The sequence below is a fragment of the Coregonus clupeaformis genome, chromosome 15 (genome assembly GCF_020615455.1).
Source record: "Coregonus clupeaformis isolate EN_2021a chromosome 15, ASM2061545v1, whole genome shotgun sequence".
Classification (NCBI taxonomy): domain Eukaryota; kingdom Metazoa; phylum Chordata; class Actinopteri; order Salmoniformes; family Salmonidae; genus Coregonus; species Coregonus clupeaformis.
In genome coordinates, this window is record NC_059206.1 from 38325181 (window position 1) to 38343986 (window position 18806).

The 18806-nt window shown below is 42.0% G+C and overlaps 1 protein-coding gene across 1 annotated transcript; it reads right to left on the reverse strand.

The window, feature by feature from the left end:
• Positions 1-659: 659 nt before the first annotated feature.
• LOC121582484 (adenylate kinase isoenzyme 1) lies at positions 660-15449 on the reverse strand. Its single transcript, XM_041898303.1, has 7 exons — positions 15343-15449; positions 10591-10630; positions 9685-9720; positions 7659-7822; positions 7224-7340; positions 1164-1355; positions 660-869 (listed from the first exon to the last, which is right to left on the reverse strand). Exons 2-7 carry the CDS (start codon positions 10595-10597, stop codon positions 801-803), a joined length of 585 nt encoding a protein of 194 aa, XP_041754237.1. The 5' UTR covers positions 10598-10630; positions 15343-15449; the 3' UTR covers positions 660-800.
• Positions 15450-18806: the final 3357 nt, after the last annotated feature.

The window sequence follows — 18806 nt, forward strand, 5'->3', positions numbered from 1 at the left end:
CTGTGGGAGAACTATACTATATCCTGAATGTCTGAATGATGGATATGGCCTGCTGCTGCTGCCATGTCTGTCACTGCATGGCATTTAGCACCAGGCATAAAGGAGTCTAGTCTCCATGCTTTCCCATATACTCCAGTGCCTATATGGCGGCACATGAGCATAGAGAGTGCAGCCGAGCCCACCCCAGGAAGGCATTGTACATGTAAGGTCAGGCGAAGTGTTGACAGCTCCCTCTTGTAATTACATAGAGCTGAGATCAGCACCAACCGTAAGGGTGTGTGCATTGTGTGTGTGTGTGCTATTCTGTGAGAATGCATCAACCTATTATTTATCCCATTGAGAAGGTCTCTTCTGTCAGATATTAAATTCATATGCAGTTGTTTGGTCAGGGTTTGAAGGTGATGTATTAATGAGACAGAGGAACATGTATGGTTTTTAGAAAACCACACACAGACACACACACACATACAGACACACACACACACATACACACGTAGACATTCTGTACAGGAAGTGTGGACAAGACATGGCAGACAAACAGGAAGTGAACAGTAGACTCTCAGGAAGTTATGACATTCTTGTAAATGTGGCTGTATATGGGTGTCTGTTGTGGTTGGTGAACTGTAACAAGAGATTATTGCTGGAGGAGGAGTACAGTGTTGAATTAAGGCATCACTGTTCTTTAATGGCCTTTCATTATAACCAAGGTGGCTCAGCAGATTGTTGCTTTTTTCGGCATAAGATAGACATTTAGAAAAAAAGAATCAAAAACAACGTTTATATCCAGGCATGTTTGCTTTTTACTTCAGGCCATCGATAGCTTTGGCAACGTGTCCGAAGACTTCATCCACAGGCAGTTCGGAGTCAATCTGAGGAGAATGAGAGAAAGAGAGGCATGAAATGAGATTGCAATGAGGGTGGCGTCACCGTTGTAAAGTGAAGAGAATTTTCTGAGTGAGAGAGTGTTATAGCTTTCAGAGAGATGTGAGATGAGACACTTGAGTGTATTGTCACAATGTGTCATTTTTTACGTGCCATTTAAAAATAAAAATAAAACTGAAATGTTTTTATTCCACTGTGCTATGACATACTCTCATACATGACAAACTTCCTCTATCTTTTATCTCATTACAATAGCCTATAGCTTGTAGTTCCAGTCTCACCTTCCTGACGATGCCGCGGCTGGAGTAGAAGGCGATGACTGGCTCGGTGGCTTTGTAGTACAGGTCCAGGCGCTTCTTAATGGTCTCCTCATTGTCGTCAGCTCGGCCACTGGTCTCACCACGCTTCATCAGCCTCTTGACCATGGTCTCACCCTTGGCATCAATGTACAGCAGCAGGCAGGGGGCTCCTATCTGTGAGAAGACAAACATAATGGTGAAGACAACTGTTAGAAGGTTTTTTAAATTATATAGTCCTCTTAAGTGGGAGGTGATGGGCCAAAGAAAAATATTTATTGAGAGAAACACTATGGGAAATTGAGGGATATTGAGCTATTGGTGATTTTTGAAAGGACAGGACACCTCATAAGTGCATATATGGGTTGTTCTACAGAACTGGTGTAAATTGGGGGTTGGGAAAAAAATCACATTTGTATCCTGTTTCTCCCAAACTTCCAGCACACATGTCAGGTAGACATATATACTATTCACACACTTTGTTTGTATTGCATATCTGAAATATTTACCTGAATTCCTTACCACCTCACTAAATTTGTCACTACTGAAACATAGTGGAAAAAGTTTCTATAAAGGGAGAACCATGCATAGTAGTGATCATTTTTGATTAACCTTCAATTACAGATTCATTTTCGAAATTGTATTTGCATACTAAATTAACAAAATAGTAAAAACATGATATTTAGCCTGATTTTCAAAACCTTTACATTTTATTTAGAGAAATATCATCTCTATTGTTCTCTGTAAAATGTCTTTATTTTGGTAAAATACCAGGCGTTTCTGTGTCAAGTATTAGTCATAGAGGTAGAGGACTCTAGATGGAAGTAACTTGTTTTGGTATAGACATTACCCTTGAGGGCTTCCACCATTTAAAAGTAGTCAACTGAGTGGGGATTCCTATGGTTTGAGAGTGATCAGCCAATGATCAGAGAGCATTGTATTTTTTCAAATTGGGTTGCCTATGGTTTGTAAATCAAAGACTAAGGTAATATCCAGGAGCCAAGACCAAGATTTATGCTATGACATTGGTCCCAAGACCCAGACCCAGTGAGTTGAGACCATGACAAGTTAAAGATCTAATTAATGTATGTGGTCTTGAGTGGTCTCAAGACCAAGACCACTAGATCAAGAGTCCAAGGCCCTTTCTTCAATTGTTAGAAACTCAAGTAGAGTAAACTTGAGTAGAGTACAGTACAGTAGGGTACAGTATAGTAGAGTAGGTTACAGTACAGTATAATAGAGCACAGTAGAGTACAGTTCAGTACAGTATAGCACATTATAGACGTCTATGTTTTGGCCAAATAGGATTGGATTGGATTGGAGCCCTCCCCCCCCCCCTGCTGGCGATACATTTCAATATTCTACACTTTTTCCTGAAGTGTGCACTTGTCCACTACCCACATGGTGGTCCTCTGTAGCTCAGTTGGTAGAGCATGGCACATGCAACTTTAGATTGGAGATAGTCTCAATGGCCCTGCCGGTGCAGTCACAGACTCCATAATGGCACAGATACAAAGATGAGACCTCTATTTATCTCTATTGTTTTGGTTGTGACCGTTTCGGTTTGGACAATTGTGACTCATTTTGGACTAAAAAATCGGCTTTGTTTACATATGGCTGGCTATCTTTCATGTGGACATCCCAGCAAACATATATTTTAGTCCCAAAACCATAAGTTTACATATTTCTTGATGTATTGGATGTTCGGTAGTAACACTTCTTAAAAATACATTAAGATTTACCAACTTGCTCACTCATTTTTTCTCCAAAATGTTTGCAGACAGACTACTCACCATGTGGCCATAGTGGAGAGGGGTGCAATCCCATCACCTGGTGATATTTGTAGGGGTATGGCTTAAGGCACATTCATTCTACAGTCTTTTAAAGTGTGTGATTCGGTAGTTTGTTTATTTGGATCCCCATTAGCTTTTGCAGAAGCAGCAGCTACTCTTCCTGGGGTCCACAAAAAAAGCACAAAACATGACAAGTTACAAAACACATACACTGACAGACAAGGAGAGTCACACAAATGTAAAATACAACAAAATACAAACAATGCAACAAAAAATTACACAAACAATACAACTAAAAAAGTATGTATGTGTTAGAGTGTGTCTGTGTGTGGGTGTGTTTCTGTGTGTGTCCTTTACAGTCCCCGCCGTTCCATGAGATGTCTTTTAATCCGTTTTTTAGGGAAGGGAGTTCCATGCGATCATGGCTCTATATAAAACTGTGCGTTGCCGTGAATTCGTTTTGGACTTGGGGACTGTGAAGAGACCCCCGTTGGCATGTATTGTGGGGTATGTATGGATGTCTGAGCTGAATGTTATTTGATTCTGCAGACAATCTGGAATTTTCGTCACAGTAATATTTATCATAAAAACTACAAGAGAAGAAGTTAATCTCTCGTCAACCCTCAACCAGGAAAGACTGGCATGCATATTGTTGATGTTAGTTCTGTATGTGCAATTAAGGTCAAGGCGTGCTGCTCTGTTTTGAGCCAGCTGCAGCTTTGCTAGGTCTTTCTTTGCTGCACTTGACCATATTACCGGATAGTAATCAAGATGGGACAAGACCAGAGCCTTAACAACTAGTACAGTTGATGTTTGTGTCAAAAACGCAGAACAGATTTTTATAACAGACATACCCTTCCCCATCTTCACAACAACTTTGTCAATATGACTTGACCATGATAACTGACCCTCCAATGTTATACCTAGCAGTTTAACTTTTTCAATGGTCACACCCTTTATGTACAACTCCAGGTTTAGGTCTTAATGAATGTAGTGACATCAAAAGTGGGGACAGCATTTTTCAGAGAAAGATATTTAAAAATAAACAAAACTAATAATTAGATCAGTATCTTTCAATGTAGTAATATAACAACTCAAGATGTTCTATTTAAATAAGTGTACAAAAATATAAAAAAATCATGAATTGCTTTATTTTCAAACATGAAGTTTAGGAATCAGGGTTTGGGACAGCCACCTCTCAATAGAAATACAGTGGGGGAAAAAAGTATTTAGTCAGCCACCAATTGTGCAAGTTCTCCCACTTAAAAAGATGAGAGAGGCCTGTAATTTTCATCATAGGTACACGTCAACTATGACAGACAAAATGAGAAAAAAATATTCAGAAAATCACATTGTAGGATTTTTTATGAATTTATTTGCAAATTATGGTGGAAAATAAGTATTTGGTCAATAACAAAAGTTTCTCAATACTTTGTTATATACCCTTTGTTGGCAATGACACAGGTCAAACGTTTTCTGTAAGTCTTCACAAGGTTTTCACACACTGTTGCTGGTATTTTGGCCCATTCCTCCATGCAGATCTCCTCTAGAGCAGTGATGTTTTGGGGCTGTCGCTGAGCAACACAGACTTTCAACTCCCTCCAAAGATGTTTCTATGGGGTTGAGATCTGGAGACTGGCTAGGCCACTCCAGGACCTTGAAATGCTTCTTACGAAGCCACTCCTTCGTTGCCCGGGCGGTGTGTTTGGGATCATTGTCATGCTGAAAGACCCAGCCACGTTTCAATGCCCTTGCTGATGGAAGGAGGTTTTCACTCAAAATCTCACGATACATGGCCCCATTCATTCTTTCCTTTACACAGATCAGTCGTCCTGGTCCCTTTGCAGAAAAACAGCCCCAAAGCATGATGTTGCCACCCCCATGCTTCACAGTAGGTATGGTGTTCTTTGGATGCAACTCAGCATTCTTTGTCCTCCAAACACGACGAGTTGAGTTTTTACCAAAAAGTTATATTTTGGTTTCATCTGACCATATGACATTCTCCCAATCCTCTTCTGGGTCATCCAAATGCACTCTAGTAAACTTCAGACGGGCCTGGACATGTACTGGCTTAAGCAGGGGGACACGTCTGGCACTGCAGGATTTGAGTCCCTGGTGGCGTAGTGTGTTACTGATGGTAGGCTTTGTTACTTTGGTCCCAGCTCTCTGCAGGTCATTCACTAGGTCCCCCTGTGTGGTTCTGGGATTTTTGCTCACCGTTCTTGTGATCATTTTGACCCCACGGGGTGAGATCTTGCGTGGAGCCCCAGATCGAGGGAGATTATCAGTGGTCTTGTATATCTTCCATTTCCTAATAATTGCTCCCACAGTTGATTTCTTCAAACCAAGCTGCTTACCTATTGCAGATTCAGTCTTCCCAGCCTGGTGCAGGTCTACAATTTTGATTCAGGTGTCCTTTGACAGTTCTTTGGTCTTGGCCATAGTGGAGTTTGGAGTGTGACTGTTTGAGGTTGTGGACAGGTGTCTTCTATACTGATAACAAGTTCAAACAGGTGCCAGTAATACAGGTAACGAGTGGAGGACAGAGGAGCCTCTTAAAGAAGAAGTTACAGGTCTGTGAGAGCCAGAAATCTTGCTTGTTTGTAGGTGACCAAATACTTATTTTCCACCATAATTTGCAAATAAATTCATAAAAAATCATACAATGTGATTTTCTTTTTTAAAACATCTCAATTTGTCTGTCATAGTTGACCTGTACCTATGATGAAAATTACAGGCCTCTCTCATCTTTTTAAGTGGGAGAACTTGCACAGTTGGTGGCTGACTAAATACTTTTTTTCTCCACTGTAGGTGTATAAACAATGACTTTGTACTATATTAATTAAAACATGTTTGTTATGGACTTGGATTGAATTAAAACATATCATGATGTATATAACTGTTCTTTAAAATAGTTATTTTGGGGTGGGACAGAAATGTACACCACTTCTGTAGAATCACCCATGTAAGTGTTTTCATAGTGCTGCAACCGAATTGCCCAGCGATGAAACAGTCACTGGCAGACACCATTAGGCAGAAGAGGCAATTGCCTCAGGCCTCACGTCATCAAGGGGCCTCATGAGATGTGTATAAAAAAATATATTTAAATGCTTGAGGCATAATAAATAAATAATTTAAAAAATCCCCATCACAATCCGTCTGTTTAAGCTAGAGATATCTGTTTTGTATGGGCTGCATCTCATCCACCGCATCCGCCAATTTTTGCCTTCAACATCTGTGGTGTTTGTCAGACGAGGAGACATCCCGAAAATCGATCTTCTCATGAAAACATCTCTAACATCTGTTCTCTGTTTTGCTCTCTGAAGTTTCACAAGACTCATTTGAAGGTAACCCGGTAATGGGCTGAAAATGTTATGGGAGTGAATTTTATACGGCATTTCCACGTCAAATGTATACGGGTAATTCTATTATAAATTATTCTTCTTTTTTTAGCTTATTTCTCTCAGATATAGGACAGACACTTCAAAACATACTTCCTTTTGATTGATTTTTGGCTGTTTTTCCATTTATGAATTTGTTACTAAATGCGTTTTTTATCGGCTAATAGCAGTAAAGCCAAATTCGATATTTCATCAAATCATTTTGTAATGAAAAAAAGTTATACCTACAGGGGTCTCAAAATTCAAAATCAAATAGCTAAATTATCCTTGGTATGACCATCTTAAAACAATTCCATATGTTAGCTTAGGGAGATACAATATGCATTTCTTTGGTAAAAAGACAGGGGCTGCTGATAATACTGCCATCGTCGTCGATGCAGAGGACATGTATGTGTAGCTCACGTATCTCATGCTCTCTGGCCCAAAATAATATGGCATGTCATACTCTTTTTGGCCAGACAACATCAGATACATGGGCTACATATAGTAAGACAGAGGGGCACTGTTTCACTCGCTCGAATGCCTTCTCCGGTGAGCCACTTGTGAATTGAAGGACAGTTGGCAGGTGCACAGTGCACTGTTCGCATGCTGGAATTATTTTGGATGAACGTACTAATGTAACCTATTTTTTTTAAGTGATTTGTTTGACAATCAGATGAAAACATCATGACTAGTTGTGTTCATGGCACATTAAAAGGTAATACATTTTTACAGTTAAATTACATGTCTTTACTATAAATCCCATAACACATTTTTGAGAAGGCACGGGGGAGGGGTGGCCTCAGACTGGCCTCTGCCTGGGAACAGTAATGATTTTCTAAATGTGAATCCATGTTCCTGTCTCCTCTTACCTTCTTCTCGAACTCCTCACCCTGTTTGACCTCACGGGGGTAGCCATCAATGAGGAAGCCCTTGGACACGTCAGCCTTAGCGATCATGGCATCCTTGATCATGTCCAAGACTGTGTCCTATAGGAGGGAAGCACATGTACTATTTATTGACATGAAACACACTCACCCTCATAGAAATATGTTTGAACAGTTTTACTTCTGTGTTGAAAAATGACAAAGTAACTTATGAACACAATAACACCCCTATTACAATTGGTATTTACCTGATTTATTGGTACTTATTGCAAGGAATTCAGCACAAATGGTTATACCTTATACCATAAATCTGTGTAGTTAGACTATAATTGCTGTAAGAACAACATTTAATTGACGTGCTGTTACATAGTAACTGCTTTCTGGATATGACTGTAAAAGCTGTCCCATGCAGCCACTCACCAGGGGTACGAGCTCTCCTTTCTGCATGATGGCCTGGAGGGTCTTGCCCCTCTCTGAGCCGGATGCCACCTCAGCACGCAGCAGGTCCCCGGAGGACAGGTGGGTGTAGCCATACTTGGCCACCACCTTCTCACACTGGGTGCCCTTGCCAGAGCCAGGCCCGCCTTGGAGACACATACAAAAAGGACAGGTGAATCCCATCTAGCCATAACCTTAGTGGTGGTTGGAAGTGTATGACACAGGGCTGTTGTATATATTTACTGTATACTTTTGGGCATTCTTTCAAAATAAGTGTTGTCTTCACATCTAATATCAGGCATTTACAGTTGAAGTCGGAAGTTTACATACACCTTAGCCAAATACATTTAAACTCAGTTTTTCACAATTCCTGACATTTTATCCGAGTAAAAACTCCCTGTCTTCGGTCAGTTAGGATCACCACTTTATTTTAAGAATGTGAAATGTCAGAATAATAGTAGAGAGAATGATTTATTTAAGATTTTATTTCTTTCATCACATTCCCAGTGGGTCAGAAGTTTACTTACACTCAATTAGTATTTGGTAGCATTGCCTTTAAATTGTTTCACTTGGGTCAAACGTTTCGGGTAGCCTTCCACAAGCTTCCCACAATAAGTTGGGTGAATTCTGGCCCATTCCTCCTGACAGAGCTGGTGTAACTGAGTCAGGTTAGCTGGCCTCCTTGCTCGCACACGTTTTTTCATTTCTGCCCACAAATTTTCTATAGGAATGAGGTCAGGGCTTTGTGATGGCCACTCCAATACCTTGGCTTTGTTGTCCTTAAGCCATTTTGCCACAACTTTGGAAGTATGCTTGGGGTCATTGTCCATTTGGAAGACCCATTTGCCACCAAGCTTTAACTTCCTGACTGATGTCTTGAGATGTTGCTTCAATATATCCACATAATTTTCCTTCATCATTATGCCATCTATTTTGTGAAGTACACCGGTCCCTCCTGCAGCAAAGCACCCCCACAGCATGATGCTGCCACCCCCGTGCTTCACGGTTGGGATGGTGTTCTCGGCTTACAAGCAACCCCGTTTTTCCTCCAAACATAACGATGGTCATTATGGCCAAACAGTTCTATTTTTGTTTCATCAGACCAGAGGACATTTCTCCAAAATGTACGATCTTTGTCCCCATGTGCAGTTGCAAAACGTAGTCTGGCTTTTTTATGGCGGTTTTGGAGCAGTGGCTTCTTCTTTGCTGAGCGGCCTTTCAGGTTATGTCAATATAGGACTTGTTTTACTGTGGATGTAGATACTTTTGTACCTGTTTCTTCCAGCATCTTCATGTCCTTTGCTGTTGTTCTGGGATTGATTTGCACTTTTCGCACCAAAATACGTTAATCTCTAGGAGACAGAACGCGTCTCCTTCCTGAGCGGTATGATGGCTGCGTGGTCCCATGGTGTTTATACTTGCGTACTATTGTTTGTACAGATGAACGTGGTACCTTCAGGCGTTTGGAAATTGCTCCCAAGGATGAACCAGACTTGTGGAGGTCTACAATTGTTTTTCTGAGGTCTTGGCTGATTTCTTTAGATTTTCCCATGATGTCAAGCAAAGAGGCACTGAGTTTGAAGGTAGGACTTGAAATACGTTCACAGGTACACCTCCAATTGACTCAAAATATGTCCATTTGCCTATTAGAAGCTTCCAAAGCCATGACATAATTTTCTGGAATTTTCCAAGCTGTTTAAAAGGCACAGTCAACTTAGTGTATGTAAACTTCTGACCCACTGGAATTGTGATACAGTGAATTATAAGTGAAATAATCTGTCTGTAAACAATTGTTGGAAAAATTACTTGTGTCATGCACAAAGTAGATGTCCTAACCGACTTGCCAAAACTATAGTTTGTTAACAAGAAATGTGTGGAGTGGTTGAAAAACAAGTTTTAATGACTCCAACCTAAGTGTACGTAAACTTCTGACTTCAACTGTAGATGGTGTTGATTTTGATTTTGTGTGGGGTTTCACACAATTATTGGCAAAATTTATTTCACTCACCCACAACAAAGATGATCTTGGCGTCCTTGATTTTGTCTAGAAGGAACAGAGACAACAGAACAACGTGAGTCTTGGTAGTTCTAGAAACAACTTCAGATGATTAGGCTACTGATTAACCCTGCAGCTTAGTAAGAGTAAACAAAGTTCAATTTAAAAGACATTTGGCAGTGTAACAAACCATCCTCAGAACGGACAATTCGTCCAGAGCAGCTGGCTGAGCAACCCATCTTGACACAGAACCTCACTGCACTGCACTGGAGCTAGCATGCCATGCTCTACTCTGGCTACTTGGACTTATATACAATGGAGTTACCTTGGCAACTATAACCAACCACAATGCTTTGTGACCACATAGAAGATGGCCCCTAGCTAGAATTCTGAGGTAAATTATCCAAATTCACTGTAGTCACACACATTTGGTAGCAATTTGGGATGTTTATGCATAATGGTCTGAGTTAGTCTACATGATTCCACGTGAGGAAATGCAGTGTTTGAGTCACTAGGGAATCCAAAAGTACCTTCTAGTAGTCTTTGAGATTTTTACATCTGGATTGGATCAGAGTCAAGCACAAGCAGTGCAATCTATCTCTCAATGGAATACATGTATCAGTCACTGATAAGTAGTAGCTAAGAAGTAGCTAAGAAATCCATTTCACTTTGAATGTGCCCTCATCGAATAATAAACAAAAATAGAATGTATAGCTACAAACTCATATAAACTATTTTCCCATGACTGTCGTGTTGACCGTGAAGGTACAGTATGTTCCTTTCAGCTGTTGCAACATCAAAAACAACCAGAAGAGGTCACAATAGCCTAAGCATACACTTAGGACACACAAGCACTTCTCCCATGAAAACAGTCTTACGTAAAAGGGGGACCAACATAATATAATTTTTCATAATTACCTGCCATCGTGATCTGTTATGTAAGGGTTATTCCTTTTAACTGAATTAGAAGAGAGAGAATACAGACGTTAGCTTGTACATTCAGAGCTAGTAAATATTTTGGTTACAGTCTCATTTCCTATTCAAAATAGTCACCCATAGCATTTCAAAGAGAACCAAAGATGGAAATATCGGTCAGTAGTTTATCTTCGCATACTTACTTATCTCTGTATGCGAATGACCTAATCTAATCTGAATACATTCACATTCATTATATTGTAGTAAAGCCTATACTCTTTCTCAGTTTTGACATTAAGACAGTTGATGTCCAAGCAAAAGAGGAAATGTTTAAGTGAGAATAGCCACTTCCGCCTGAAATTGCTACTTTCTTGTAATGTACAGTGCATTTGGAAAGTATTCAGACCACTTGACTTTTTCCACATTTTGTTACGTTACAGCCTTATTCAAAATTGATTAAATAAATGTTTTTCCTCATCAATCTACACACAATACCCCATAATGACAAAGCGAAAAAAGGTTTTTAGAAATGTTTGCAAAGGTATTAAAAATAAAAAAACAGAAATACCTTATTTACATAAGTATTCAGACCCTTTGCAATAAGACTCGAAATTGAGCTCAGGTACATCCTGTTTCCATTGATCATTCTTGAGATGTTTCTACAACTTGACTGGAGTCCAACTGTGGTAAACTCAATTGATTGGACATGATTTGGAAAGGCACACACCTGTCTATATAAGGTCTCCATACATCTCTGAATGACCAAGTATTTTGCAGTTGAAACACACTACCATTTGTATATTATGTAATTTGAATGTAACTTGACTTAGGTATAATAAACCCAGTCCACAGAAGGGAATCATTAGAACGCAGCATCAACACATGCATCAACATCTCAGTGCTGTGGGTAGCACTGACAGCTCTACATCTGACAGACTAACAAAACCATACCAGACCAAGAGCCCTCAGGCAGAGGATTGTTAAGTCAGAAGCGTTACTCAGGATTCCAGTATAAAGTACAGCTGCATTACCATCTGCCACAGAAGTTGGCACAGAATAAATGACAGTAACATTACAGTATCTGATCACTCAGCAGCTGGTTACACTCCTCAACCAGAAATGATGGCTGAATCTGATGTTCCTTTACACCCCAAACAAAATCAAGACCAGAGCATAGCACCATCAGTGTCACTGTGCAAATACTGTATGACGGAATGGAATCTGAATATTTCTGATTGCAGTAAATATGAATAAATATTCCGAAATAAGAAGACAGCCTTCCTGTTCGCTGTGCGTTTTGTCTCTCTCTTCAGGCCCTCCTAAGAGCCAGAGGAGGGGAATCATTTCTGGGTGTGTCAGGATGGCATGTGTAAACAAATCTCTCACCTCAAGTGGCTGCATGCCTGGATCTTGTGACCCATTATTTTATTATATTTTTCTATCTTTATCTTTAACTTTGCATTGTTGGAAAAGTCCGGTAGGTAAACATTTCACTGTTAGTCTACACCTGTTGTTAACGAAGCATGTAACAAATAACATTTGATTTGATTTGAAGCCATGTGGTTATTTTGAATATGCCTGAAACAACTGGTTAAACAGGTAGAGAGACATGTTTTAACTGGTCCTGGTCTCTTCATAGCTAAGGTAAGAGAGGAGATATGGAGAGCTGATCCTGTATCAGTTGTTGTGGGATAAGTGAAAAAGTCTGACACGAGCTGACCATGAATCAGTCATTACTGGCTGAAACAAAGGTGGTGGTAGGGAGGGTGTTCTTCAATCAGTTGTTGAGGGATAAGTGAAAACTTCAGTGTGTCTTGGGATATGAGGATCTGACCTTACTTACTATAGAATTGTGTAGTACACTGTAGAATACTATAGTAAATAACAAAGTATTATCTGCAAAAACACTACAGTGTCTGCAAAAACACTACAGTTTTGTAACAATAGTAATACTGCGGTATTACATTTGCATATACCCCACCCATTTCCTTCCCCCGTATCCCAATTTATTCCACCCATGAATGAGAAACCTACATGCCAATTACAGACCATATTGTGTTGCCTACAGGTTATAGAGAAGAGCAGAAGCGCTGAACTATCTGAGCAGACTTCAGTCCCACCTACAGGTTATGGAAAATGTTGCTAGTTTAGTATTTGTCCAGTAGGTTTCCTCAAGGAGATAACCTGTAGGTTTATGCACTGAAAACTTTTACCATGACACGGTCAAACATGCAACCATTATTCTATTCAGTCCCTAATGAACATGAATATCCTGTTTTCTCCATGGAGTTCAACTCAGAATACTCAAACCCACATAATCAAGGTTTATTTGGTTACTTGGTTACCTGTTGTGGGTTTGAGTATCCTGAGTTGAACTCCATGGAGAAAACAGGATATTCAGGATAATTAAGGACTGAATAGAATAATGGTTGCATGTCTGCCCGTGTCATGGTAATAGTTTTCAGTACATAAACTTACAGGTTACCAACAACACACACTAGGAGGTGTTTCTGGTTTAAAATATCCGGTGATTAATTGTGCAGTGACACTGCCAAATACATGGGTAGGCAGGTGACTAGTAGCACTAAGCATAGATGTCCTTTCATTTGCTTTGTGATTTATTTATAATGCACCAGAAAACAGTCGCAGCTCAGCCCTGTTCCACAGACAGGTTCAAGTAGAATTTTCACCCATGGAAAAGTGTTTCAATATAGTGGCCATATTGTTTGCACACTGTCTGGTGTATGTGTGCTTGATAAAATTATTCCACCCCACTCACAGAGGAGAAATGTAAGAAGTGGTAGAGTTTCACTGAATGTCTTCACAATCCTGTTACCCTACTCTATCTTCCTTTTTCTGCAAGCTCAGTAGTCCAGGTCCAGGGTGGCAGGTTTTATGTAGGGGCTGTTGACCCTGTGGTCTTTGTAAATGTCACCCAGGCATCTGAGTCAGTGCTGTGCCCTTTTGGGACTCCCATCCTGGCCTATTATGGTGCCCTCATCAGGGTCTCCAGCCTACTTGGAATGCCAAACACTCACCGCCTCCAATCAGGGGAGGACCAGGCACTTCCAAGGCAGCTGGGGTTACCGTTATGAAGTATGATTGATTTTACATGAGGCGTAACATGTGTGCTATATTGTGTTACACTGCACTATGTTGACCACTTACATTGACCTTTACGTTGACTGTAAAACCATTTTTTACACATGTTAGCTGTGTAAAATAGAACTTTATGTTCCGATGACAATGCCATCTCTGTGGCCTATATTCTGTCATTATTGAGGCAGGGTTGCCTGTTTCAATGTCTGTTAGCTCCCATCCAAAAACACGTTCCTTTCTTCATGATACAGGACATCAATAACGCACGAAAGAAGCACACACACAAAATATTGCACTGCTTTCCAGCAATGTATGAATACAACGTGATTCAACAGACACGGTAACGTTTCAGCACCAAGGTCAACTTGAATGTGTCAGAATCAACCCATTCAGTTTCCTCATGTAAGCCACTTGCGTAAAACCTGCACCAAGAAGCAACTGCGAACCCACTCGCCCCTACCTCAAGCCTGTGGCTATCCGATGCACCTCTCTCTTTCCCCAGCAATAAAAATACCCTGTCAGTCCCCCCTGCAGTTGTTCCCAGATACCATGTCAACCATTCCCAGAAACCATGTATAAGCATGTGTAAAGCACATGGAAGGCTGGATTGCACTTGCAGCTAGTAAAGGCAATGGAAGTGTAGCGTAGAGTATTTAGCAATAAGCACATAATCCGTCATTACAACTGCAGTGTTCCCCATCTCGCTGTTATGCAAAGCAAGTGATGTACTGTATTGTATGTGGTACTCCTGTGGTACTGCTCCTTTAATAGTGGTGATATCCCGTTAAGGGAAAGCAGTGGAACTCTTTGACATCATCAGCCCAGTCTGAGTTATGATATTCTGTAGTCTTGAGAGGGAGAGGGAAAGGGAGAGGGGGAGAGAGAGAGAGAGAGAGAGAGAGAGAGAGAGGTCTACTGTAGCTTTGTGGGTGTGTGTGTGTGTGTGTGTGTGTGTGTGTGTGTGTGTGTGTGTGTGTGTGTGTGTGTGAGTTCCAGGCTGTAGGGCTTCGCTGTTTTGGACCTGCACCATTAACTGAGAAGAATCAATAGCATGAAAAGGCATGCAGCAGCCCGTGTCAATGCAACATGCTTTAAATAGAGGCATACTGCAAATAAAGTAAGCCTATGTCTGAATGCAAAAATAACATGACAGCCGGTGGGTGGGAAGGAGCAACAGGACGAGCATGTAGGAAATTCCAGATGAACTTCATGACAGCTCAATCAAATCTTGTTTCTGCTATGGATCATGAAAGATGAATGACACAAAATACAGCCAAGCCTGTTCTTTTTATCTCCTTCTGTGCATGCAGCCTAGGCATGCTCTTGTCAGTCACTGAGATTTATAAATACTGTGCAATGGTCTAGGCCATTCACAGCCATGGTGGATGGCACATAGAATGACACACGCTTCCTTTGGCTGTCAGCCTTCCATAGCCTCTAAATGCATTGCATCAGAGAAGCAGTTACAGCTAACGTCAGGCGCCACTGCACAGTGCCTCTCTCTTTCTCTCTCTCTCCAGCCTGTCAAGCAGCCCTGCCAACTATTCCCTCACAAGCCTCTCTCTGTGTTCCTGCAGCACAATTAGCCCCCAAGCCACACTTCTTATGCTCTCTCTTCCTCTGCGCGGCTTCCATTGTGTGGCTGTCTGTACTGACCTCTCTGTAACGGTGCGGCTCTGTCCACCAGTGTGACTGTCCCTGTATCCTGTGTGTGTCTGAGCAGTGTCCCTGCTGCACGGCGGCCCTCCCTCTCCCTCCTCCTCCTTTTTATAGCGCAGCTTAGCTTGCTCCGACACTAGTGCATTCTGGGAAAAGAGGGAGAGTGAGGGAGGGCGAGAGAGAGGAGGAGAGGGAGGGGGAGGGTTTGCGGGCAGTGTGCTGCTGTAAGGATTAATTATTGTTGTGTTGTGTGTTCGATCCGCGGCTGATCCCTTTGCATTAAAATTTTACGCCCTGCTTCATCAAGGAGAGATTGTGTAATCGAGGGGAAGAGAGAGAGAGCTAGGAAGCTAGGGAGAGAACAAGCTAATGAGGAAGTCAGTGAAGGGGGAGATTATCAACTAACTGCAGATTGAGATGTAGTTCCTTTAATATGGACTGAACCAACTGCTGGGGAGGTCAGTAGGGAAACACACAGCTACTGTACAAAGGAGCCCACTGGGCACAAACTGGTTGAATCAGAGTTGTTTCAACGTAATTTGTCAATGTATTCTGACGTGGAATCTACATGGAAAATACATTGGATTTGAAAAAAGTCATCAACTTTTTTTTTCAAGATGAAATTTCAACCTCAGGATTATGTCATCATTGTAACCAATATCCAACATAGACAAACCTTTTATAAAATGTGTTGAATTTGTACCTTTGAAACAACGTCATAAATTCAACATTATATCCATATTTTTTTCTTAATCAATAGGCTGGGCAGCACCTCCTACTGGAGAGGATCTACAGCTGATCATTTAGTCTCCCATCCAGGGTTTTAACCAAGCCCAGCATAGCTCAGCTTTTATATTTCGAGAGCTTGGGCCTATAAGATTCTATATGCTAAAATTATTCTGAGATAATTGGCTTTAAAGTTCCAAACCCTCATTTGTATTTTTTGTATTTTATTAGGGATCCCCATTAGCTGCTGCCAAGGCAGGGATATATTATTATTATATTAAGAGACCTCTGGTGGCATGTCTTGTGGGGTATGCATGGGTGTCCGAGCTGTGCTAGTAGTTTAAACAGACAGCATGGTGCATTCAGCTTGTCAACACTTCTTACAAAAACAAGTAGTGATGACCATGAGATATTGACATGCGTATAGCTCTCTGTGTACATTTAAGGGCCAGCTGTGCTGCCCTGTTCTGAGCCAATTGTAATTTTCCCAAGTCCCTCTTTGTGGCACCTGACCACACAACTGAACAGTAGTCCAGGTGCGACAAAACTAGGGCCTGTAGGACCTGCCTTGTTGATAGTGTTGTTAAGAAGGCAGAGCAGCGCTTTATGGACAGACTTCTCTCAATCTTAGCTACTGTTGTATCAACATGTTTTGACCATGACAGTTTACAATCCAGGGTTACTCCAAGCAGTTTAGTCACCTCAACTTGCTCAATTTCCACATTATTCATTACAAGATTTAGTTGATGTTTAGGGTTTAGTGAATGATTTGTCCCAAATACAATGCTTTTAGTTTTTCCTTGCCACCAATTCTGAAACTAACTGCAGGTCTTTGTTAAGTGTTGCAGTCATTTCAGTCGCTGTAGTAGCTGATGTGTATAGTGTTGAGTCATCCGCATATATAGACAAATTGGCTTTACTCAAAGCCAGTGGCATGTCATTAATAAAGATTGAAAAAAGTAAGGGGCCTAGACAGCTGCCCTGGGGAATTCCTGATTCTACTTGGATTATGTTGGAGAGGCTTCCATTAAAGAACACCCTCTGTTTTCTGTTAGACAGTGTTATGATGAGTTTCTGGTATCGAGAAGTTCAGGATGCAAGAGAGTATGTTACGAGATGGAGATTGGATTCAGTCATTATTTAATGGTCACAAAATTGGATTCAATGACAGGCCGTACGGACATAGCCTCCTGCCATATGAATGACTTCCATACAAAATCTCTCAGTTTAAATACTTTTGCAAATGCTAATTCTATCCAACAGTTGCCAACCATCATTGAGTGTCACTCATCTACCACCATATCATCCACCGACTTGGTGTCATATGGCACCCTAGCTAGGCCATTCCATCACGTACCCCTCCCAAGATTAGCAACAGTGGCCCCCCATCTATCTTGGCACACTGACCTTCTGTTACTAACCTGTGACACCAATACCACATGGCATGTCCTTGTCCTCTCTCCCTTACATACTGTAACGAACCCTGCAGTCTGAGTCGGTTCCTGTCTGGGTTAGTAGTTTTCTGCTCGGGATCTCCAGTTTCCCGAGGGTTCTGGAACGCTCCCTGCCTGGTTGCCGGGCAACGTTGCTAGGCGGGAGCTCTCTTGATTTCCGCACCTGCATCCCATCAGCAATCTGCACACCTGGTCCTGATCATCACCCTTCTTAGGCTCTGTCCTAACATCCATTCCCCTGCCGGATCGTTAGCCATGAACAGTATGTTTATCAGTGGATCAGCCTTAGAGCATATAGCGTTAGTTTTGTTGTTTTTGCACCTTGTTTGCTTGTTTTGTACTTACCTCCGTTTTGTTCCATCTGCAGTCACTCATCCGGAACCTTCACCCCACCTCTGCCTGATGGTCGGCGGCTGCCGAGCCATTACTGGACCTACCACTGCACCCTCAACAACCCATCCACGCCGCCCGCTCTGTTCCCTGGATTATTCAGCCTCACTCGTGGATCTGTTAAATAAACACTCACCTTTGTTTCAACTTACCTTGTCCTGGTCTGCTTCCTGGGTTCTGGCTTTGAAAACCGTGACAGAACGATCCGGCCAGTAATGAACCCAGCGGACCTGGACTCTGTTCGCCATGCCATTACCCATCAGGAGAAGATGTTGGGCCATCATAGCACGGTACTACAGGAGATCGCGTTGTCAGTTCGGAACCTTTCTACCGGTCTGGGAGGTCCAGAACCAGCGCAAGTTTCCGGTGGAGGATCCACTACCGGTTTCACCCATCTCGCCTGCCGCTTCTGGAGCTGTGTCCTTCCGTGAGCCCAAGGTTCCGGCGCCGGATAAATATGAGGGGGAGCTGGGAAGATGCCGTTCCTTCCTTATGCAGTGTGGGTTAGTGTTCGATCTACAGCCCTACTCTTATGCCACAGACAAGGCTAGGATAGCCTTTGTGATTGAGTTGCTGCGTGGTCGAGCGCTGGAGTGGGCTTCAGCCGTTTGGGAACGACAGGATCCCTGCATGGCTTCATACCAGGGGTTCACGGCCGAGATGAGGAAGCTCTTCGACCATTCCGTCCGAGGGAGGGACGCAGCTAGGCGCCTGTTTCGCTTCGCCAAGGAACTGCTAGCGTGGCCGACTTCGTGATCGAGTTCAAGGCGTTGGCTGTGGAGAGTGGGTGGAATGAGGAGTCTCTGCAAGCGGCCTTTTACCAGGGTCTGTCGGAGCAGCTCAAGGATGAGTTGATCTCCTATCCGGAGCCTAGTGACCTGGACAGCTTGG

Excerpts from the sequence above, each read along its gene's own strand:
- LOC121582484 (XM_041898303.1), bottom strand. Across the intron at positions 7,823-9,684 it reads CAAGATCATCTTTGTTGTGG|GCGGGCCTGGCTCTGGCAAG; the intron begins GTGAGTGAAATA and ends TGTGTCTCCAAG. Across the intron at positions 7,341-7,658 it reads AAGGAGAGCTCGTACCCCTG|GACACAGTCTTGGACATGAT; the intron begins GTGAGTGGCTGC and ends TCCCTCCTATAG.